A 25192-nucleotide genomic window follows, 5' to 3' on the forward strand; every position below is an offset into this window, starting at 1 on the left:
GAGATAAATGAAAAAATCCATCTTTTAGACATCGGTGAATATAAAACATTAAATTTAACTTGTGTTTGTGCAGCCAAGTACTTTTATTTTTGTTTTTGGTACCTATGTCTAATTACAAGATGAATTTATCTGAGCATATGGACTGATTCACTGAGGCTCTTTTACTATTGATTGAATGAATACAACTACGACCAATTTCATCCATACTGCAGCAGATCACAACTCGACAGTGATCAGCTTGTCGAACTCTGTCCCAAAATCTAAACGTCCTGACGGAGAGGAGAAAGAGTTTAAGAAGCTTTAACCTGGTCAGCAGGAGGCGGTGTGATGTTTCACACTCCGCCTGAGGGAAGAGCGACACTTCGGCCGGGCATGAATATCCCATGATGCCTCTTTCATGTGGAAACGAACACAGAAGAAGAAGAAGACGCTGCTGTTCTGCTGCAAATGAGGAAAAATCACTTATCAGTCAGCTTTCAGGTGCAGAGTGTCAATTACTGCCTCTGTTACTTTATCTTTCAGTCAGTAATATGTTTAATTCAGAAGACTGGATTAATAAATCACTTTGTGTCCTGAAACAAGCTGAAATTTGGCCTTCTGTCTAGTTAGGATTATTAATTGTCTGACAAAAGATTCAAAGATTTATTATTGGTTAACATAATTATAGATTTATCTGTTAGTGTGAGCTTATGGCTGCTTTATTAGAACTGCGATGTCAGTTTTGGATGCAGTTTGCTGGTCCAGAAACTCTCTGATCATAATGTTATGAACGATGTGGTAAATAAAAAACAGGTAAAAAAGGAAAACAACCACCAATAGAAACAAATTCAACTCTACAAAAGACCAAGGCTGGAAGTAATGTTCAGTTACTCTTGTTACTGTAATTGAGTAGCTTTTTGTGTACTTTTTGGAGCATCTTTTTAAGTCAGTAATTTTACTTTTACTTAAGTAAGTTTTGGCTTAAGTATTTTGAATTCCATGAAATTCCACTTCTAAGAGAGTTTGTCTCGACTCTAAACATTATAAATCTAAACATTATAAATCAAAACATTATGAATCAGATAAAAGACAGTTCAACAAATCAAACACATTCAGTCATAATGTGGATTACCATCACATGTTCTGCATCAAACACCAGCTGAAAGGCTCCTTTAACATTTTATCATATTCAGTATTGATAATATATAAAACTATGTGGAATCTCAGATAGTTGGGATAAAACAAAAAAACATGGAATTCTGTTTCCTGTTGGTTTTATTCAAATTCAAATTCCTCAGTTTTGATGAGTTCACTGATGAACTGACTCCAACTCTGGTTAGAACTGACTTAAAACCCCCCCACCGGTGTTCTCCTTTAAAAGCAGTGGTATGCTGAACTACATTTCCCATGCTCCCCTCCGGCCCCCCCCTCTGGCCCCGCCCCCCTGCATACCTCTGGCAGGCTGCGCTCGCGCTGCGCTCTGGGGAACCTGGAGCAGCGGCGGCGAGGCGCAGAGCACTGAAAAGTTTCTCGGAGCGGAATGGGAAAGTTTCAGACAAATGCTTTTCTTTTATATCTTACAAATCCTGCGCGAGAACGAACAAGGACCCGGATTTAAGGATCGATTCTCCTGATCAACAACGTCTCACATTTCTTTGGATTTTGGGGATTCTTTGGATTTTTTCGCCCCCCTCTGAGAATAAAACTACTGGGGGTTTTTTTTCTTCAGGGAGGTAAAAGAAAAATGTGTACTTCTACGCAGCCTCGCAGCTTTGCAAGGTGTGCCGTGGTTTTTCTGCTGTTTCTGAGGATCCAGCGTGGATGTGGTGCAGACGGAGGCTCGTGCCCCCCTCCCTGCACATGCTCCGGACAGACTGTGGACTGCAGTCGGCTGAGAAGGGGGCAAACTCCAGCCGCGGTCCCGGGATGGGCAGTTCAGCTGTGAGTCTCTAAAAAAAAAACCTTCTTATTCCGCCTGGCGCTTGTTATGGAAACTTCTCTTTAATTTGCCTTTCACACCTTCTCCTCCACAGCGAATAAACACTTATAGATTTATAGATTTATAGATTTATAGATTTACTGAGTTATTCCTCATCTGTCCGCTCGGACGGGATGAGCCTGACTCGGCCTACATTCCTGTCGCAGTTTGGCTGGAAAACACATTTATTTAAACGAGCAGGGTGTTGCAAAGGAAAAGCGGTTTATGAGTGAAACAGCTTTGATTTATTTTCTGTTTGGTTCATTATTCTCTGACGCGTAAAGGCCCGCGGAGGCTCCGGATCAGATCCGTCTGGGAACTAAAACCATCCGCCAAACATTTCTGCTTTATGGAGTTAGAGAACGACAAGAATCTGCACTTTCAGGAATATAAGAAAGTTGTATTCAGTTGGTTTGTATCAGACTTTACAGCTGATCATAACAGGTTTTATTGAAGTCACTGAACGCCTCGGTGTTTCTCCTCAGTGATGCAGCTTGTTGCTCGGCAGCTTCCCAGCAGCAGCAGTCCTGCAGAAAGCTGTGTTACACATCAATGTGCCGTTGTCTCTTTACACTCAACATAATTATTAACCAGCCTTCTCCCAGTGCTGTTATTCCATTACAAATGAGGCTTTCTGGGTCATTATCATATTATTATTAGTAGTAGTTGAAGTAGTAGTAGCAGTGGTAGTAGTTTAATAACTGTAGTAGTAGTTGTTGTATTATTAGACACTAGTCACCTATCAAATATTATATATAATTGCAATTTAATCCACATCCATAATGTTTATTATGGCTTGGCAGCATAGTAACATAAACATGTTGTTTACTTACAGAGTTTACAACCATCAAAGTTGATTCAAGCTTTTGTTAAAATATCAGCTGTAAAGCAATAAAAGCATCAGATGCAGCCTGATCAACCCAGTACAAAAGAGGCTTTCTGGATTATTATTATATTAGTAGTAGTTGCAGTAGTAGTAGTAGCAGCAGCAGTAGTTTAATAACAGTAGTTGTTGTATTATTAGGCACTAGTCACCTATCAATATCATATTATGTAGGCCTACAATTGCAATTTAATATCACATCCACAATGTTTATTTTGGCTTGGCAGCATATTAACACACATTCTGATTTACAGAGTTTACAACCATCAAACTTGATTCAGTCTTTTGTTAAAATATCAGCTGAACGGACTTTGAGGCCGTTAAAGCAGTAAAGCCTGTAGCAGCAGATGCAGCTTGGAGTATTTCCTAAAGTAACATCTCTGTTTCTTCCTGCCTCGGCTCCTCCTGGCTCCTCTCAGCTCCTCCTGGCTCCTCCTGGCTCCTCTCGGCTCCTCCTGGCTCCTCCTGGCTCCTCCTGGCTCCTCCTGGCTCCTCCTGGCTCCTCCTGGCCCCTGAGCCTGAGCCGGAGCCCGAGCCGGAGCCCGAGCTCGGCCTCCAGTCTGCTGGAGCTCAACAACTTCACCCAAACACAGTTTTAACGGCGAACACGTTCCTCGATGTGCTCTCCTTTGCAGATAATTAATCTTACTGGAGTTTTATGGGCCTGCATTAGGCCGTAGCACTTGGTTTTTATTGTCCTGTGTTGGGCCGTAGTGTTGATTCACTGCCTGGTCGAGGCTGTTGCCCTTCTGTTGAATTTACTTTTTCTCTTTCTGAAATGTGCTGCTCTGGAAACTTGATGTTGCCAGAGAAAACAGACCCAGCCTGAGCCTCATAACCAAGGCAGGCCTTCCAAAGAAAATGAAAAAAAAAAAAAAAAAAAAAAAAAGTTCCACATGGGGGGAAAAATTCTTTTCACTCTGGCATGCTAATTTACGAGTGGCTCTCCAGCACATCTTAAACCCCTTAAACCGCCTGAGCCTTTGTTTTCCAGCACCCCATTATTTCTGCTGAATTAGCAGCCCCAGAGCCAGCGATGGGACTGATTAAGGAGCTGCGATGGGATTAGTACGAAACAAACTCACAGAGAGAGAAGGAGAGAGGAGGAGAGAGGAGGAGGAGCGTTCGGTTTGAGCCGTGAATATCTGGGAGCCGAGCAGATTTAGACCGAAGCTTCATGGCTCTTCGTGTCGCAGGGTGAAGGCCTGTGGCATGATGGGAGTCTCAAGAGGCCACTTGAAAACAAAATATGTGCATAAATGGCAATATCACTTCATTTTGAAGTCAACAGAGAGCTCTGAGTGGAGGAATAATATGAAATCCTTTTGTAATGCCACTTCACATTATCTGAGGGATTTAACTGTTGGGATGGACACACTCCTATATCGCAGGTTGTAGTTTTAATTCTACAAATATTTCTCAGAGGCAGAAATAATCTGATTGGTTGAGTTAAACCTCAGTGGGCGGAGCCAAAGAACCACAGTTTTTCTGGCTAAGTAACATCAGACTGAAGCTCAGTGAAAAAGACAAGAGGTAAGAGAGGAGGAAGCTAATATTATGAAGCCTAGCGCTAAGTTAGCTAACCTAGATAACTAAGTTATCTAGGTTAGCTCGTTAGCTAGCTGCTGACCTTCAACACAAGTCACTGTTTACATTTTGTGTTACTATTTTGACCAGAGTTCCTTCTTTGCCATCCGAGTTTTAGCTAACTTGTGCGCAGAAAAACTGTGGTTCTTTGGCTCCGCCCACTGAGGTTTAACTCAACCAATGAGATTATTTCTGCCTCCAATCCGCTCCTATATTCCATCGTTACCCAATCTAAATCATCAGCGACGACTCGTGAGCGTGTTGAAGCATCGGTCACTCTTCCTCTTCTGTAACTGATAAATATTTAGTGAGCATCTTCAGCAGAGCGGCAGATTCGGCCGAAGCCCGTCTGCAGCAGCGTGGATTATCTCGTCCTCTCAGAGTCTGGTTTGTGAGGGAAGTGGAAGTGTCAGAGCCACTCAGGTCTTATCTAGGGAGTATGATAGGACTCTCCCATATGGCCCCTAGCACTGGAACAACAACAACACACAGCTGCATGCTGGGAAAGAAAAAAAAAAGTGGGGGGGGAAACCGCCGCCTCAGTAAGAGAAGTAAGACTGTAGTCGAGGGGTTCGTGAAACTTTCCACCAGAGAACAAAACCAGGCCCCAGAAAATTCGACAGGGGTGTTTCAGACGTATCAAAGGCGCTTTCCCTCTCGCTTTCCCGGCATTGTGAATAGATTACCAGTTGTTAGGTTCTTCCCCTCCTCCCAGAACCCCTTGATGGTTTCCAGATGAGGGAGGTAAAGAGAAGGAGGGGAGGGGGGTGTAAAAAAAAAAAAAAAAAAAAAGTGTCTGGCACCGCAGCGTTGATCGTGCGCAGCAGCGTCAATAACTCCACCGCTTTATAGCACACCAGGCTTCGCTTGCCAGACTCCTCGAGCCTGTTTTCAACCTCCTTTCAAAATAGGCAAAAAAAAAAAAAAAAAAAAGAGCCTCACCCCCAGGGCTGCAGTCAAGACCGCTTTAGTCGCGTCCAAGTCAATTCCCAGACGAGTCCAGGTCCAGTCGAGTGTCCAGAGAGTGCTGAGACCGAAACCAGAGCCAATCGAGTCTGATTCAAGACCAGAATAGGCAATAAACTGTGGACATGTCTTTCCAAATGTAATAAAATAACGATAAAGCAGTTTCTCAACGATGAACAGAGATGCAGATCTGTCTGCAGGAGCTAAACCTTTCAACATCCACCTAATCAATTCTTAGGAATTGACTTAAGAATTGACCAACGCATATGAACCGACTGATCAGTGCGTAGAAGTTTGAGGTTCATTACATGCACAGGTTTCTGCAGGTGAAATCCCTTATATTGTTTGCAGTATTGGGGAGAAAAATGAACCAAACACCAATAAAATTACCTGTTTATTTATAGTTTTAGATAGAAGAAGCAGAGTCAACATCTAATAGAGATCGAGACAAAATAGGCAGCGACAAAAGAGAGAGTCTCACCCCTCCAGAACTTATCTGCTTGTCTGTCTTGGCTCCGGGTCTCAGCTAAGGTCTCTCTCTCTCTCTCTCTCTCTCTCTGCCTCTCTCTCTCTCTCTCTCTCTCTCTCCCCCTCTCTCTCTCTCTCTCCCCCTCTCTCTCTCTCTCTCTCTCTCTCTCTCTCTCTCTCTCTCCGTCTTATAAAGAAGGATGAAAAGCTAATGCAAGGACTATAACTTCTATAACTTCTCTTCTCCGTCCAATTAGTACTATTACTTTCACTGTTACTACTACTACTATTGCTATTACTACAACTATTACCACCACTATTACTAATTTGCTACTACTACTACTAATAATAATAATAATAATGGACATGATAATTATATGTCACTTAACAAAGTTACAGATTGGTTTTATAATAATCTGGCACAATGCAACTCAATCCAAACTGGCCAGGTTTTCTCTCTCTCTCTCTCTCTCTCTCTCTGAAAAGCTAATGCAAGGACTATAACTTTTAAGTCCCCCCCCCTTTTTTTTTTTTTTTGTTTGGCTCAAATATGCAGATGTTTGTTTTGGAAAATGTTCACTTGCTTTCAGACGTTACTCACGCAGAGTCAGCTCAGACTCCAGTTCGCTTCTCCAAAAGTCCCGAGTCCTCCTGCACCCAGGTCAGTCTGGTGGAGCTGGAGAGGCGCGTCCCAAAGTGAGATATCCACCATTTGAGCCAAAAGTGACTCCCACTCTTACAAAGTGGTTAATCACACGAAAATTAGAACTAATTTTAGCACTTTTTAAAGGAGAGAAGGCACCTGAAGACCTTGGTTGATAAATGATAGCGCTACAGACTGGATCTTTTTTATATTTTAGAGATTGACTGATGAACTTTAGGTATTGATATCCCAAAGTTCGCTCTGGAGGCGACTTCTGAGTTCTCCTGAGAGTCTGTCTGTAATAAATATTATTCTTGATTATATTTCTGATAATACTGTTTTTGCTTGGCGCACAGCGGGAGAGGGACGATCCACCGCAGCACATTTCTGAACTTTAGTTTTATTACAAAGTGACTTTTCTTTGATCACAGAACATGGGACGCTTGTATGCAGCATCTGAGAAATCTGCTCCGTGGTGTTTTCTTCTCCTCTAACTTCTGCCTCTTCCTCACAGGGACCTGAGCCATAACAAATTGCAGGTGCTCGACAGCACGTTGTTTTCCACACTTCAGCATCTAAGTGAGATGTAAGTATACTTTGTGTTCTGGGCTTCCGCAGGATTTTCCAAACACCGCGCGCTGTTCTGCATGTGACAAACCGTTCATTCTGCTTTTTTTTTTTTCCCCTTCCATGTGTGCAGAAAGCTGAACAACAACGAATTGGAGGCGATACCTGATTTGGGCCCGTACGCGTCAAACATCACAACGCTCAATCTGTAAGTATGACATCATTTCTACACCAAAACACCTCTCCGAACTATCGCCCGGGGAGTCTGGAGGGTTTCTGCTCGGTGATCCTCCAGCGGTTTTGTCTTTGCTGGTTCAAGTCGAGCGTTGGGAAGCCGGTCCTCCCCCCTCGCTCTCTCTCTCTCTCTCTCTCTCTCTCTCTCTCTCGCTCTCTCTCTAGAGACCGACCCATTTGGCTGAGCCGGTTCCCAGACTGGGGCAGCCGGAGACATGGCAGCCGGCCCCAGACGGGTCACGTGGTTAAAGACAAATGCCATCAACAGAAACCGAACTGTTTTGTTTGGTTACTGTTGCTGCTGTCTCTGTATTTTTAACCTGGAGGCAGTGATGTGATATTGAAAAAAAAAAACAAAAAAAAACCCCCAAACACAAAGTCGTTGCCGTGTGAAAACCCTGTAAATCCAAATTTGGTGATGTTTTTATGTTTCAGTGTCAGTTGAAAGATGACATGGTCTTCTATGGGCTGAGAACTCTTTGACCCCTTTGGGCTGATGGATCTCTTTCGAAACCCCGTTGGGTAAATGTAAAAAAGCATGATAGTCAATCTGAAAACAAAGCTGTTTTTTCTCACTTGTTGACAATATATTGGTCCATTTCATCCTGGTTTACTGTGTTTTTAAGCAGCATGTGTGTAGCCACCAACGTCCTAAAGGGTTCTGCTGCTCGCTGGCATGCGAGTCGCTTCACTCCTGCTGATGAAAAAGCTTTGACTTGTCACATTTCAGGCGGTTCAGACGTAAACCAGAGGATATTTTGGAATATCATTGTGCAATACGTGCTTTCAAAACAACACCAGATATTAGTGTCAGAAACCTCAACAATTTTATTTGCTTTCTGTGGCGCGTCTCTCCAAACCGATCGACGTGAAGCGACTGTGGAGGAATGCGTCCGTCTCCCCGGCTGCGCGAGGCGTTTTCCTCGTCAAGCCCGAACACGACGCTCTGCCCCGCCGCCGCCGCCGCAGCCGCAGCCGCCGCCGCGGGGCGTTCAGCCGTCAGCCAGCGCCAATTTGTTTTCACACTTAGTGCAGAAAGCTTCACCTCCGGGTACGACTTTCCTCCCAGCAGAGCCGCGGCAGAGGAACACAGGATGGTTTTCTTTAGCTGTCGTCCTTCAGTGCATCTTTTGACGTGACGCTCTGCAGGTTTGCGTGTTTGCATGCAGCCGCACCTCTGGTATGGCGTGCTCTGAAAGCTATAGACTGAAATCTTATGTTTAATTTCCAGTAGGTTGTGATTTATACGAGCTGCTGATGTGCAAACGGTTGTATTCTGGTCATGTTTGTCTCTCACACGCCTTAAATCCAGACCCCAGATCAGTTTCTCGCCTGCAGTGATGAGCAACAGTGCAAAAAAAAACTCAATTTAACTATGATTTGGATCACTATTATGCACAGATTTGGTATTCTCACCTGAGAAATACATAATGTCTGGCATTACTGTGAGTTGCACGTACAAATAGCTCTGTCTTGTAAAATAAGACTGTCTTGTAACTGAGAGGTCACGGGGTCAAACCCTGCAGAGCATCCCGGACCTCTCTGGATCAGAGCGCAGGATTCCTACACGGCTTCAGTTTCAAAAATGCCAGACTCGTTCCAGACCACAAATTCTTGATTCGATCTGAAGATTTTGGCGTTCAGTCTGGTTTCCTCCAGATAGTCGTCTCGCCCCGACGAACCATCCAGATCACTAACAAACAAACAGTAGAATATGTGAGATGACAGGGGCTTAAAACCACAGAGACAGTGTAGCTGTGTGTGTGTATTGGGACAGGACAATATTGTTTCCATACTTTCCATACAGCTTTTATGTGCAATAGGGCTGCAACTAACGATTATTTTCGTTGTCGATTAATCTGTCGATTATTTTCTCGATTAATCGATTAGTTGTTTGGTCTATAAAATGTCAGAAAATGGTGAAAAATGTCGATCAGTGTTTCCCAAAGATGACGTCCTCAAACGTCTTGTTTTGTCCACAACCCAAAGATATTCAGTGTACTGTCATAGAGGAGTAAAGAAACCAGAAAATATTCACATTTAAGAAGCTGGAATCAGAGAGTTTTGACTTATTTTTCTTAAAAAATTACTCAAACCGATTAATCGATTATCAAAATAGTTGGCGATTAATTTAATAGTTGACAACTAATCGATAGCTCTAATGTGCAATATCCAAACATATAAAGACGTGGATATTACCAAATGTCCACTAAGAGATAAACACCTAAAATGTAATATGTGAGATACTTTTCATTACAGGCTTATTACACCATGTGAGTGGACTTCATGTGGGTTTCAGAGCGCTGCACACTCACATATACAAATACCTGCCAGCCCTCTGAAAGCAAACACAAGAGTATTTTTGGCTTCCACCACCATCCAATCTGACCAAACTTAAACGCTAAAAAGTTATGTAAAATTCAGAAATCTCTTTATTGAAGTTTGTATTTTCCTTGTTTTGTGCTTTGAGCAAAGCTAATGCAGCTCTGTAATGAAGAAGTCGCTTTTTCTAGCACTCTCTTGCTCGTAGTGTGTGTGTGTGTGTGTGTGTGGGGCTGTGTGTGTGTGTGTGTGTGGTATTTCCTATTGGAAAAAGAACAGAGTTTTGAGAAGCCATCTGATGACTCGCTCTCTGCCGTGGCGCCTGTAATGAAAACCAGGGCTGCGTTCTTTGCCGAGGCCTCGTAGGAGACGCCATGTTGGACTCTCACTCAGACGGCTGGTGTGTACAGACAGAAGAGCTGGAAAATACCGGAGAGATATTCTGTATTTTCTTGTTGCCGTTTTAAGTTTTCTGCATTTTGAGTTTGGCAGTCTCCATCTTTGTCCCTCGGCCTCGCTGTGGTGATTCTGCACTGCACGTCCCACAGATCACCTGTCAATCAAACAGTGTGGGCGGAGCTTGGATTTTCTTGTTGCTGCAGTTTGAGTTTCTCTTTTCTCTGTCTGTTCAGTCATGGCGGCTATCACTGCTCATGCTAACTACCCAGTTCTTCTTCTTCTTCTGTTGATTACAAACAAACCGGAAACGTAAATGCAAAATGTAAAAGCTTTCATGAACTGGGTATGGGTGATAGAGAGCAGCAAAACTGACATTTTTCTATTTTAATATCATGGATTATTACTTTAATCTCCACTGGTTTGTATTGGGATGTTTGTTGCCTTTTCCTCAGACACGCCAAGAGCTTCAGCTTCTCCAAATTCCTAATCAGACCTGGGATCTGCAGGTCATTTGTCGAAGCCCCCGAACACAGGCGGAGGGATTTGGTGGCGGCCGGGTTAACCCCCTCCATAAATTCCTGGGAAATTGTTCAATTAATTAAGATGATCACGACTCAATTACTACCAGCTGCAGGGTTATTGCCGTTTGTTTTTACTCGGAGCTGCGAGGTCAAAGGAGTCGGAGAGCTGCCGCTCTGTCTGACTGGCTGTTTGAATAAGTGCTACTCGATACCCGGAGGCCTTTTTTTTTTTCCCTCGCTGCCTCCCAGCCGGAGAAACTGAAGGAGGGAGAGAAATTCTGGAAAATGTTCCACTGGAGGGAAAAATCACACTGCGCCACCTAATCTGGAAAAGGGGGTGGCTGTGTGTGTGTGTGTGTGTGTGTGTGTGTGTGTGAATTTGACAGTTTCTTCTTCTGTGTGTGCTCATTTTCTTCATATTGCTTTTCACTAATTTGAAAAGAAGAACGTTTATATCAACATCAGCCTGATCGATTCACTATATGTGTGTTTTTGATAGGGTTCGACAGATATGGGTTTCTGGATGCCCGATACTGATATTTTAAGCTGCCGATAGCCGTTATAACCGATACCGATGTTTATTATCTTAAGATTTGACCATTCTCATGCCAAAAAAAATCGAAACATTTAATGTTTCATGCAGAATTTGAGCCTTTTCACAGTGGAAAAGCCTCTGAGAAAGCATGTAGAGCATCATGGGACACTAAAAATCACTGAAACCCAGACTAATGAAATAGTTTTAGGTTTTACAGACTGACACTCAGGCTGATATCTGATTTTTGATTAAAAGTCCAACACCGGTGCAATAGAACGGCAAATAACAAACAAGATTTTATTAGAAAAGCAAAAAAGAAAAGATTTTGATTGAACATTTGCGTCTTACACAGCGGATGCTGAATAGACTCTGACATTGATTTTAGGTCCATATATGCTGCCGGCGTCAGTTTCATAATGAGTTCATATTTTATCGATACAGAAGACGCCCCGGGGTGTTATTGATGCAGGTTTGACCTTCCATCGACTCACTCAGAGCCTGAACGTGAGCGGCGGGACGGCTCCATCATCACTTCAACTGACAGAAAACTGGACGGACAAATCCTCACCTCCATCATATACCAATATCTGATTATTGTTGAAAGGCCAGTATCAGCTCACTATATCAGTCTAACCGTTGCACAGAGGTACGGATACTAGAGCCGAAAGATATCGACAAAAAATCTAACTGCGGTTATTTGACAGAATATTGCAGTTGAGATTTAAACTGTGATTCATATTGACTTGTCACGTTTCTCTTGTTGTACATTTTTTAGAACTTTAAAATTGTTTAAAAAAAAGTGATTTTGTTAAAAAAAAATAGATGTGAGTGTGCAGATTTACTGAGTTTTTTCTGAGTCTGATGAAAGGTTTTGTTTCATGGACCAAAGATTCCCTGCAGCTCTAAAACTCATTGTTCATAAATCCAGTTTGGACCAAACTCTTTTAAGCAATTAATTGCAGCGTCTGCAATTTGGAAAATGGCAGATTTTTTGTTTTCGATTAATTGTCCAGCTCTAATAGACACTCAGAGCTTTGACGCGACGCACCGCCTCCCAGCAGCCAAACCTCGGGATCCGTCTTGTTGCGGGACGGTCCTGCAGCACCGGCAGAGCCCCCTTCCCCTCGCCGCGGCTCTACCCGGGAACTGGAAAGACCGGTTCTTTCTTCTCTCAGCGGCCAGTCAGGGGAAACATGAAAACTGAGATCCAGGTGGTGTGCGCCCCTTTTGTTTGGGACCTGGAGGCTGTGGTGCGTGGAAAGCCCTTTGCAAATCTCCAGACAAAAGAGCCGCTTGTACCGGTTTTATTGTCGACGATGAGCCGCATTTTACCACGTTCTCACAGCGGTTATCACGCACCAAAAACTTTATTGACAAAGGCCATTTTTAAAGTCTTTTTTTCAAGTTCAGGCCATAGTAGACTTTCTGGGGAAACACATTTTGGCAAGTTCACATGTGCCGCATCGTCTTCGGACTTGCTGGTCGAACTTGTCAGACTCTTCACGCGTCATCCTCCGCTGTGTGACCGTCTGCCATTGGTCTAAAATATCACGTGATCGGTTGTGTCGCCTTGTGGAAAAGCGTCTCCGTTTCCTTTCCCCGCTGAGCTTGTTAGAGGACTCCTGCTCCTTCCTGTCCCATCAAACGGCGTCGAAATCCTCAGGTTCCCTCGGCCGAACTTTGCCGTTCTTTCACCGCAGCTGCTGCTGTTGTTGTTTTTCTGTTTGGAGTTTTCGTCTCCGCTATATTTCCCGTTTCCCTCGCTCCGCCTCCAAATCTTCATCCACGGAGCGTAAATAAACGAATAATACGAAGCCGCAGCAAGTCTACACAAAGTCGTATGTGGCGGCGTGTTCGACTGCTTTATTTTGACTTCTTTGCGAGTACGCCGCCGCCTTCTAGTGGGTTATGGTCTAGATCCCCGCCACCCTGCTGCCTTCACCTGGAACAGACCCAAGCCCGACTCCAGGCCTCGCCAAGGCCCGGGCAGAGAGGCAAGCTCTGGCAGGTTTTATCCCAACGTTTGCCCAGAGACCCCGTCCAAATCTCCGGGCTTCGATCCATCCCTCTGGTTCTTTGTTTCAGTGTTGAGCTGAGTGTCTTCTGAATGGTAAAATTACTAAAAGGTGTTCAGGAAGTACAACCGAAAGCAGTTGAGAGGTGTGGAAAATGGGTCAAAGTCCTCTCAGTTTTACCACACACATCTCCCAGCTTCTCTGGATTGAATCAGAAATGTAGAGACTTCGGTTTAGACCGACCAGCGCTGCAACCGTCTTGTCGGTGAGAACGAAAAGTTTGGAAAGAAAAGGTTGTAATACCTGATTTAATCCTGCTGAGCGTTGAGAAGAAAACCTCCTCCTCTCCTCAAGCTTTCTCTCTTCTTTCAGCGCTCTCCTCTCCCTCCGGTTCTCCTCTCAACAAGGAAACACTATTCGGCATGTTTTTGTGAAAAGTGGTGGAAGCTGTAATTGTCAAAACACTGTTATTACAATGAATGTTTTCTTCTGTCGCTTGATCATCAGTCGGCGGCTGTGTTTGTCAGTTCATTCAATTATTTCGGAAATCAGCTGCTGCTGGGGGGCAGATTTCATATTAAAAGCTGCTCCTGTTGAAGCGATCGTGATGAAGCAATGCAGGACGCCGCTGCATGAATATTAAAAACTGTCCTCAGGAAAAATGACACAAAGAGAGCTGGAAAGATTAATCAGAAAAATAACAGCTCTCTGGTCAGGAAGGTGGAGGTGGAGGTGGAGGTGGAGGAGGAGGAGGGACGGAGACCGGTGCAATGAATACTGAAACGAGGCCTGTAGTCTGGTGCATTGGAGGGAATTCCTCCCCCCCCCCCGCCCCCCCCACCCCCCGCCCCCCCTCCCCTCTCTACCGCTGAGTCTCACACACAAAGAAGTCTCTGTGCCGCTCTGTTTATAACCAAGCAGTCCCTGCACTGCAATTTAGGAGGCGTGCAGCTCAGGAAATTGCCGGCCTCTGCCTCGGCATGCTTTCACTGAGGGAATGGCATTCATCAGCCAAGTAATTGGCAGGTTATTTTTTTAAATACCTTGTTAGTAATTACCTTATAAACAAAATAACACATCACTAAACCCAGCGGCTGTTTGGACCTGTTGGTAAAGACGAGCCGTGTCGTCCAGCCTCCACCTTTTAGCTGTTGGAGGAATTCAGGTGGTATGATGTTGAGGGAGAAATGTTCGCAACATCAGCAAAAAAAATGACTTTCACACTGGGTGGTACAGCTAGCTTAGCATGCGCGTGAGAGTTTGTCATTTCTTAACACCGCAAAGCTAATTGACGGACTTGCCTTGTTTGTATATCTGGGAACGTGAAGCTGGTGTCCGGCTCCGGTCGGACACACGGTGTTCTGTCATTCACCGGAGCGCCGGTGTGTGTGTGTGTGTGTTTTCAGAGCAAACAACAGGATCAGCAGGATCGGCGCGGAGCAGCTGAGGCCCTTCGTCGCCCTGGAGACGCTCGACCTCGGCAACAACAACATCGTGGACATAAAGGCCGACTCCTTCCCCGCCCTGCCGCTCAAGAACCTGTGAGTGTTACCGCTTGCTCTTTTACCTAAATGTACGTTTTTGATTTATCGGGTATAAAAAGGTAGAAACAACAGTACAACCCAGAGGAAAACACGTGAAAGCAACTTAAACATTCCCAGAACAAAACACAAAAAACAGACTACATGACAGCAAGAAAACAATCGACATTTGACATCAGTACAACAAATTTATTCCATAACCTCTAATGAAGTAAAATTCCTACTAACCTCTAATGAGATAACATTCCTAAAAACTATTTTGCATTTTGTACACAAACCACACTGCAAATAGCAGTTGTAAATTGTGTAATCAAAGGAATATATTAAATCTAAATGGGAATATGTCTCACAATAACATCCATAACACCCAAAATGCATTAATTTCTGAAAAATGTTAGAAAATAAGCCTTTGTAGCAGAAAGTTAATGAAGTAGATATATCGATTTTTGTCAATTTGTCGTTTTCTTTACATTTTAACAAAATCTCTTTTGTTCAAATGTTACCACTTACAGTGCAGTACAGTACAGTGCAGTGCAGTGCAGTACAGTACAGTACAGTGCAGTACAGCACAGTACAGTACAGCACAGTGCAGTACAGTACAGCACAGTACAGCGCAGTACAGTACAGTACAGTACAGTACAGCACAGTACAGTACAGCGCAGTACAGCACAGTACAGCGCAGTACAGTACAGTACAGTACAGTACAGTACAGTACAGTACAGCGCAGTACAGCACAGTACAGCGCAGTACAGTACAGTGCAGTACAGCGCAGTACAGCACAGTACAGTACAGTACAGTACAGCGCAGTACAGCACAGTACAGTATAGTACAGTACAGTACAGTACAGTGCAGTACAGTACAGTACAGCACAGTACAGTACAGTACAGTACAGTACAGCGCAGTACAGCGCAGTACAGCACAGTACAGCACAGTACAGTACAGTACAGCGCAGTACAGCACAGTACAGTACAGTATAGTACAGTACAGTACAGTACAGTACAACTCACATAGGAGATTTTATTATTATTACACTAGACTACTTTTCTTTAGTCACTTTGAACACTTGAGACACTTTGATATACTTTGTTATATTTGTTATATTTATCTATATTGCCTTATATCTGTTCTGCACTACTTTTATTCTTACTTACCTTATTGTTTTTTATTACTATTCCTGTACTTTGTTCTGCTGCTGTACTGCACACTACAATACAGTACATCTTAATCTTAATCTTAATCTTAATCTTAATGTTATTTCTCTGTCAGTTTCCTCAACAACAACCGGATCTCGTCCCTGGAGGCCGGCTGCTTCCTCAACCTGTCCAGCAGCCTGCAGGTCCTCCGCCTGAACCGCAACCGCCTGTCCTCCATCCCCGCCAAGATCTTCCAGCTGCCCAACCTGCAGCACCTGTAAGAGCCTTTTTCCACTTGAACAGCCTGTTGCATTATGGGCCGTGATTATGGCTGAGATTATAATCAAGATGTATTCGCGAGATATCGTGGTTATGGTTATTAGTTGTGATGATTTGAGGAATCATCACAACAAACTCAAAATTGTTTATACTGCACTTTTGCATCTTATATCAACATCTTGATGTTTTCCAACTACAGCGGACTTGAAAATGAAATGAGACTACGGCAGTCAATCCAAAAAATATCAGTATTGTATCAAGTCAGACTCGAGTCACAGTTTTAATAGTTTGAGACTTGGCTTGACTTGACTTGGGTTCTAGATATTTAGTTTTCTTTAAGATATTAAATTGATACTGGACTCTTGATTTGTTCTGACTTGACTTGGTAATCTACATTTAGACTTGAGACTTGACATTAATGACATGGACTTGACTTGGACTTGACTTGGTAACCTACATTTAGACTTGAGACTTGACTTGAGACTTGTGCCTCAAGACTTGAGACTGACTTGGGACTGGAGCAAAGTTGACTTGTCACACCTCTGTCCATATTGGTCCTCTACAGCTGAGGACACCTTGGGGTTTTGAGCCCCCCTGCTGAGTCTCTGATGCTGGGTGTGTGTTGTGTTCCAGGGACCTGAGCAGGAACCGGGTCCGGCGGGTGGAGGGTCTGACGTTCCACGGTCTGCACGCGCTGCGCTCCCTCAGGATGCAGAGGAACGGCCTCAGCCGCCTGATGGACGGAGCCTTCTGGGGCCTCAGCAACATGGAAGTCCTGTAAGTCAGTCTGCAGTTCTTCCAAGTGTGTTTGTGTGTGTGGAGGACAACACAGCCACTGGCGGCCATGTTGGAGGTCTTTATCTCTTGGCTGTGAACAGCTGATTGCATTTCTACAGATTTGAATTGACATGGTTAATATCTGTCTGTTGAACTGATCATTTCATCACTGATCCATCTGATTGATTTAGTGTTTAGATAATGTCAGCTTGTTAGCTAGCTAACCATAGTATCTGGTCAGCTAACATCACTGTCTTGTTGTTAACACATCTGATTAGCACACTAGCTAACGTAGCTAGTAGAAGCTAATGTTTCTAGTAGAAGCTAACGTATGTAGAAACTAGTGTAGCAGTGGCTAGTAGTTGCATGCTAACTTGCTTTGCTAAATTAGCCTGTTGGCTAGTTAGCTAGTGAACGAAGCCAAACATCATGCAGTTTCTGTCCTGAGCAGCAAACAGCAGCAGGTCGTCAGTCCAAGATAAAAATCTAAATTATTGATCATATTCACACTGATATAATCAACTCTACTTAAGAAAAGCGAACAATATCTGCTATCGTTTGTTTATGGCTGATTTAAAGTGACTTGTTACCGACAGCTGTTGACCATCGCCATCTTGGATGTGGGCGTTGTAACAACGTGTTACACATGTAGTGCTGAAGGGATTAGTTGATTAATCGATTAGTCGATCGACAGAAAATTAATTGATTCGAATTTTGATAACCGATGAATAATTTTAGTCATTTATCAAGTAAAAATAACAAAAATTAGCTGGTTGCAGCTTCACAAATTCTAAGATTTGCTGCTTTTCTCTGTTTCATCTCATTATTAAATGAATACTTTGGTTTTATTTTTAATACTGGTCAGACTAATGAAGACATTTGAAGAATCACTTTGGGCTCTGGGAACTGGTGATGGGTGTTTGTCATTATTTTTAATGTTTTATAGACTAAATGATTAATCGGTTAATTGAAAAAATAGTCGGTTGATTAATCGCTAATGAAAAAAATCGTTAGTTGAAGCCCTACACATCTGAACGCTTCCAGGTTGTAGCAACGAGACGTCATCCTGTTCTTCTGCTTCTCCTGACATGACGTGAACCTAACTGTGTGTGTGTGTGTGTGTGTGTGTGTGTGTGGGCTCGCAGGCAGCTGGACTACAACAACCTGACGGAGGTGAGTAAAGGCTGGCTGTACGGCCTGCTGACGCTGCAGCAGCTCCACCTGGGACACAACGCCATCAGCCGGATCCGGCCCGACGCCTGGGAGTTCTGCCAGAAGCTCAGCCAGCTGTGAGTCCAGCTCTCTCTCTCTCTGCTGGTTTTGGTTTTTTTCCCCCTCTCTCAGCACCCTCTCTCTCTCTCTTTTTTCCTCTTTCCTCCCTCTCTCTCTCTCTCCCTCCCTCTCGTTGATCCCTCCTCCCTTTCCATTCACACTCTGAACTCCCGACACTTCTGCCGCTCGCCCTCTGCTCCTCCTGGCCTTCCTCACACTCCAGCCCTCCCCCACCACACACACACACACACACACACACACACACACACACACACACACACACACAAGCACTTTCTCTCACACTCTGCCAGGCGGTGCCAACATTAAAGCCGTGCGCCTGCCAAAATATCGCACACCCTTTCGCCTCCCCTCCGCTCTGCCGTGACTAGAGCTGAAACGTCTCTCTGGAAATAAATCTCCCGTTTATTTTTCCCACTGGGAATTCAGATTATTAGCCAGAACGTTTTAGTGCTGAACGGTCGACTCGCCATGAGACACCAGACTGTGAAACGACTGTATATGTTCCTGTAGCAGCCAGTCAACCTGATTTCAACAGAGGTGGGGACTCGAGTCACATGACTTGGACTCGAGTCTCAGTTTTAATAGCTTGAGACTTGACTTGATGCATGAAGAGAAGACTTGAGACTTGACTTGACTTGGGTTCTGGTGACTTGGGACTTGACTCTGACTTGTACTTTGATGACTTGAAAAGGTTTCTAAAGTCTTGACTTGAGATCTTGTGTTTGTGTAAATGACTTAGATTGAAAGTGATGAGATTTGTTCCAGCGGACGACTGAATTTAAATTCTGTTTTCTGAATTTGTATGGAATGATTGAATTTATTGAAGTTGAAACTGATTATAGAAATCAAACTCATGATGCTCTTACCAAGTTTTTATCCTATTAAAACCATATTGCATTGAAAAGTCCTAGATATTTAGTTTTCTTTAAGATATTAAATTGATACTGGACTCTTGATTTGTTCTGACTTGACTTGGTGTTCTACATTTAGACTTGAGACTTGACATTAATGACTTGGACTTGTCTTGGTAATCTACATTTAGACTCAGGACTTGACTTGAGACTTGTGTCTCAAGACTTGAGACTGACTTGGGATTTGAGCAGAGTTGACTTGGTCACACCTCTGGATTTCAATTTTGATTTTAAGAAATCAAGGTGTTATTCCTGGTGAAAAACTACACTACCCACAAGCTTTAGCAAGTCCCCACCAATCGGAGAGGTTACCATGGAAACGTTACCTGCTCCAAAGTTGTGTGTAGTTGGTATCCAGACCAGAGTGAAGTAACGTGAGCAGGATAGCAACATGGTTTTACTGTCGGACATGTTGAAAATCATTACAAATCAGTTATTACTATCATATTATAATATTTTAGTATTATATTATTTAGTATCACTGCTGGAAATGAGGGAAACGGAACCAATGACATCACTTGCAATGCAGTATGGGATGAGTAGTTCATTATTCCCTCTTGAAAACCCAGTCTTGGACCTTTGCCTTTTTTAGTTTTTCATGCATATATTGTTTCTGAATCTTTTGTTAACTCATGACTCAACTTGTAGCTGGTTAGTTTTGTTCAAAGCTTAAAACCCTTGGAGAAAATTAAGGTCTTTCAGAAAAGAGGCGAACATGTTTCAGCTCTATAGGCATGTGGCGTTTGGGTCTGAGCAGGGTGTGTGTGTGTGTGTGTGTGTGTGTGTGTGTGTGTGTGTGTGTGTGTGTGTGTGTGTGTGTGTGTGTGTGTGAGGGGAAGCAGGGGTGCATGTTGCTTACAGCTCAAATGTCTCCAGCAACAAGTCGGTGGCGGCAGCAGATCAGGTTGCCTTTGTTGTTGCCGTTGTTTACGGCGGCGGTCGGTTCCTCGGCTCGACAGAACTTCTCTCTCTCTGTTTTTCTTTCCCTTTTTTCCCCTCTCTCTCTCTCTCTCTCTCTCTCTCTCTCTTCACTCTTCTCTCTCTCTTCACTCTTATCACATGAACCTGAGCAGAAACCTGCAGCAGCCTGGTAAACACTCTGCTGTCTGATCTGTTGTTTTCCTCTCAGTTTCTGTCTCTTGTCTCTCTCTTCCTGTTCTGTTGCAAAATGAGATTTCCACAAACTTTTAGCACAAAATTAAAGCAAATTTGGTTATTTTTTTAAAGTGATAGTAGATTACATAAGCCTTTGGTTGACAAAAATGTTCTATATTTTAGTGATATTGGATTCCTACACACGTCTGGAAAGTCTGGAAATGTTTGGAAAAAACAATTTAGCACTTACAGGTCTTTAAGTTTAGATATTGCACAAAAAAGTCTGGAAAGGTGTGAAAACATATTGTTGTCTTATTTACATACAGCTACAGATTTAAACTTCTGTCATCTGACATATTCTGACATTTGTTGTGATGAAGAATAATCTTATATAGAGTAGAAATCACACTGAGGACCAAAATCTTCAAATCAAATCAAGAAATCAGGATCTGGAACATATTACATTTTGAAATTGAAACTGTTTAGGAATCCTGCATGTGGTGTTCTGGAGGTAAACTCTCAAAAACAACTGCAAACTATATCATGTATGAGTTGGATGATGCTGGAAACTGATGTTGGTTTTGCGAGAAATGAAGTGAAGAAAAGTGTCTTGAGAGTTTAATTGATTACAGCAGTGATTATATCAGAAGTCTGTACTGTGTTCTCATGTGTTTCCCCCTCTGTCCCGTCTGCTCTGTCCCCTCTGTCCCGTCTGTCCCCTCCGTCCCCTCTGTCCCTCTCTGTCCCTCTCTGTCCCCTCTGTCCCCTCCGTCCCCTCCGTCCCCTCCGTCCCATCTGCCCCCTCTGTCCCCTCCGTCCCCCTCTGTCCCCTCTGTTCCCTCTGTCCCCTCTGTCCCCTCCGTCCCATCTGCCCCCTCTGTCCCCTCCGTCCCCCTCTGTCCCTCTCTGTCCCCTCTGTCTCCTCCGTCCCCTCTGTCCCTCTCTGTCTGCTCTGTCCCCTCCGTCCCGTCTGTACCCTCTGTCCCGTCTGCCCCCTCTGTCCCCCTCTGTCCCGTCTGTCCCTTCCGTCCCCTCTGTCGCCCTCTGCCCGTCCCGCAGCGACCTCTCGTCCAACCAGCTGTCCAGACTGGAGGAGTCGAGCTTCGTGGGCCTCAGCCTGCTGGACGAGCTCCACATCGGAAACAACCGAGTCAGCTTCATCGCCGACGGAGCGTTCCGGGGGCTTTCCCACCTCCAGACGCTGTGAGTTCAGATCCACGCCAGTTTCACTCAGAGTTCTGCATCAGGCCCCGTTCACACTGCAGCCGAACGTTTCCCAATTCGGATGCTTCTTTCCCTCTCATGTGACTCAGATCTGATGTTTTCAACTTAGTGTGAACAGAAAAAAAGCTGCATGGAGTCACTTTTTCCAATTCCGATCTGGGTCACATATATATATATATTCGTGCTATGAAATCGAATCCCAAAGCACGCAATAGATATATGACTTATATTTCAATTTTCAAATCATAATTTGTCAGCATTGCTGTTAAAATGCCGTTAATCTTACATCATTGACCTGAGACAATTGTCCTAATTTTGGCAGCTTGTCTGAGAACAACGAGACACAACAATGGAAAGAAAGAGAAATAGACGACTTGATCGGTATTTGGGCCTCAATTCAGTCGAAACTCGATGGTTCACACTGTGAGCGAGAAAAGCGCAGGTACAAAAACGGATGTCGTCTTTTATTATTGTATCGTTTCCGTATCTGTGTCAGTTCATACTGGTGTCAGATTTGGATTTAATCCATAGAACAGATATGAAACATCATCCAAAACATCAGATACGAGCAGGAAATTTGGTGAATCGAGCGTGAAGTCCTGCAGTGTGGACGGAGCTTCAGTCTGCTCGTTCACGAAGAGCTCGGCTTTTTCGGCATGTCAGCTAACACTAACGTCATGGATAAGTGTACATACAGGGCCGCACAAACAGTTAGCACTCCATAAATGTTTGTACACCCCCCCCCCCCCCCCCCCCCCCGCCCCCCTCCAGCCCCCGCTGCCGCCCCCCCCATCCCCCATCAATCCTCTGCTTGAGTGGAAATATCCTGCCTGATTTGTTCTCGGTATGTGAAATAGATTACCGTGTTGTGGTCTCTCCACACACATAAAAAGGCACAACCCCCCCGACCTCAACAACCCAGCCCGCCCTTCCCCCGCCCCCCCTCCACCCCTCCGCCCCCCCGCCCATCCCCCCGTTCCCACAGAGAGGCTCGGTAACATTTCCCCTGGTCGGGACTCTTAACTGGAACCAAATGTGAGCGGAGCTGCTGAGGTCACCGCAGGGCAGGTGTGCAGCTCGGAGGACGGGGAGCGCTTCAGGGCTTCAACCCCCCCTAAAACCCCCCTACACACACACACACACACACACTACACACACACCCTTCCTCAACCCCCAATCAGCCATAACCAGGCATGCCGAGGAGAAACTAACTGTTTGAAAGCGTTAGAGCAGAAGAGTTCTTTAGCATTTAGTCCGTTCAGTAGTTAGTTGTGTTTTCCTTCTTGGTGGATAACCGGCCAATCGTAGACGAGGTGACGTCACCTCCAGATGTTTCCAGCAGCTACAGTGGAGTTTGATATGAGAAAATGTTTCAGGATGTAAAACATCAGCGGTAAACGTCAGGTTTTGGTGTCAGTCCCTCAGAATCAAAGAGCGAGGGCTTCTTTCTAGAGCCGCCATTTTGCACCGAGAGACGTTCAACAATCATACAGGGAGAAATCCATCGTAGAAGAGGAGAGAGACCAGTTTCTCCACCACAGGAGCAGGAGAGAGACCAGAATGCACTGCAGCAGAGAGACGGTGGTGCTCGCTCGCTGGAAAAAACATTCTGGGAAATGAAGGAAATCATTAACTAAAGTCGAAGCGGATGAGGCAGGTGGAGGGAAAGTAAATTTCAACATCACAGATTGATGATACATGACAGTGTAGGAGGATCTGAGGGGGAAGTTTCCCTTTTTAAAGCCAGAGATAAAAATCAAAGGAAGGAACACAAGACCCAGCAAACATTTCGACGTCGACTAGATGTTGAAAATCCGCGTAAACAAAGACGTCCGCACTCGTCCAGCTGCTGCCTGCGTCACTTTGTGAAATCAGGAACCTAAATATCTTTCTGATTTCAGTTCAAACCAGTTTCCGAAGCCGTCTGTGTGGATTCATTTCAGTCATCCAGGTAGTAAGATGTCCAAAAAAATTGAAAAATAAAATCAAAATCCACTGGAGTTAAAATGAAGAATTGTTTTAGAAGTGAAGAAGCCTCTCAGTTGAGCGGAGAAACGGCTTCAACTCTTCATCTTTCATTTCTCTTCAGTTAAAAAGCAGTTTTAATATGAATCTTTACTTTGCCATACTATCATATCGTGAAAGTTTTGTGCTGAACCTGCACATTATGTCAAACTAAAGGGTCCAACATGGCTTCCTGCAGGTCACCGTCAGTGAAATGCCTCCTGGGAACTTACATACATACATACTGTACATACATGAAGTGCATGCAAACTGTATTTCCCCGTCAGAAGAGGCCCGACAGGATGTGGAGCACATGTTGTGTTGCAGCTCTGTCTTGTAAATCGTTTTCCCTGCGAAGGCGTTTCTCTGCCGCACGACACGGAAGAGCCGGGAAGGAACTCGCTTTGAAAATCACTTTTAACGTCTCGGCGTTTCCCCGTTTCACACGGGACGCGAAGCCGCATCGGGGGGTTTTTTTTTTTTTTGGTTGTTTTCTGGGTGTGGAGTTTTACAGCGCGGTCTGTCTCTGTTTCTGTGGACAGGGATCTGCAGAGTAATGAGATCTCCTGGACCATCGAGGACATGAACGGGCCGTTCTCCGCTCTGGACAAGCTCAAGAAACTGTGAGTTGGTGTTGATTGATCCTGTCACGATCAATCAGCGCTCAATAATCCACATCATCCTTACACAGAGCGATTTATTTGAACGCACACTACCAGTCAAAAGTTTGGTCACACCACATTTTTCTTCATTTTTACTATTTTTCCACATTTTAGAATAACAGTAAAGACTCAAAACTATGAAATAACACAAATGGAATTATGCAGCGACCCAAAAAAGTGTTAAATCAAAACTATCTTATATTTTAGATTCTTTGTCTTGATGGAAAGGCAAAGGCTTTGGAAAGAAATTCATACATCGGATCAACTTCACTATTTATATTTGACTAAGAAACTCATTTCAAGCATTTAAGCAGAAGCCTTTAGATCAAAATGGCTTTAAGAGAATGAAACATTCAGTCAGGACGTCCAGACTGGTGACTGGTGGTAAATGAACAAAATAACATGATGAGTGATGGTGAAATTTGATCATTTTTTCTCCAGGTTTCTGCAAGGGAACCAGATCCGGTCCGTTACCAAGAAGTCCTTCTCGGGTCTGGACACGCTGCAGCACCTGTGAGTCGGCTTCGTGTTTTTTTTTCCGAGTGTTTCCCTGAAAAAAAACCAAAAAGTCAAATGTGTAAACGAGTCGGAGGTTGAATCACTCCGGAGAGACGGAGCGAAAACCCAAACTGTCCTCTGTCATCCTCCTGCTTTGATGTGGAGGAAAGAACAAAGCTGACATTAGCATCTTTATGTGTGTGCCAGACAATATTGATCACTGTGTGTGTGTGTGTGTGTGTGTGTGTGTGGAACAGCTGCATTTGATTCTAATTAGCGTTTCATCCCAGCCGTCCCCCCGCCGGAGAGCCGGGCCTCTCTTGATGAACGCCGCTCGCTGCTGCCCAGACTTTTATTGTTCTGGACCTTTTTCTTCTTCTTCTTCTTCTTCTCCCTGATTATCGAGGTTCTCTCAGCCTTCGCTCTGCCGGGGTTGGCAGAATCAGCCTGCCGTCTTTCTTTCTTTCTTTCTTTCTTTCTTTCTGCTCTCCTTCAAGCTTCTCATCACTCCTTTCTTTCTTTTCTGCAGAGACTTGAGTAACAACGCGATCATGTCGATCCAGGGGAACGCCTTCTCCCAGATGAAGAAGCTGGAGGAGCTGTAAGTATCGCTGCTTTACAGCCCAGATTTTACTGTTTTATTTTTGTATTTATTCCCTTATTTAAACAGTTCAGTCC

At 44.2% G+C, this 25192-nt stretch overlaps 1 protein-coding gene across 1 annotated transcript in view; it reads left to right on the top strand.

Annotated features, from left to right (window-relative positions):
- Positions 1-1498: 1498 nt before the first annotated feature.
- The window catches only part of lrig3 (leucine-rich repeats and immunoglobulin-like domains 3), a 31206-nt gene continuing 7512 nt past the window's right edge, over positions 1499-25192 (top strand). Inside the window, exons 1-11 of the mRNA XM_071926914.2 lie at positions 1499-1920; positions 7019-7090; positions 7205-7279; positions 14504-14638; positions 15905-16048; positions 16684-16827; positions 17973-18116; positions 21186-21329; positions 23897-23977; positions 24458-24529; positions 25044-25115. Of these exons, the coding sequence (XP_071783015.2) occupies positions 1724-1920; positions 7019-7090; positions 7205-7279; positions 14504-14638; positions 15905-16048; positions 16684-16827; positions 17973-18116; positions 21186-21329; positions 23897-23977; positions 24458-24529; positions 25044-25115 (1280 nt within the window). The 5' untranslated portion in view covers positions 1499-1723. The remainder of the gene's footprint in view (positions 1921-7018; positions 7091-7204; positions 7280-14503; positions 14639-15904; positions 16049-16683; positions 16828-17972; positions 18117-21185; positions 21330-23896; positions 23978-24457; positions 24530-25043; positions 25116-25192) is intronic.

This window comes from Centroberyx gerrardi, chromosome 24, assembly GCF_048128805.1.
Source record: "Centroberyx gerrardi isolate f3 chromosome 24, fCenGer3.hap1.cur.20231027, whole genome shotgun sequence".
Lineage (NCBI taxonomy): Eukaryota > Metazoa > Chordata > Actinopteri > Beryciformes > Berycidae > Centroberyx > Centroberyx gerrardi.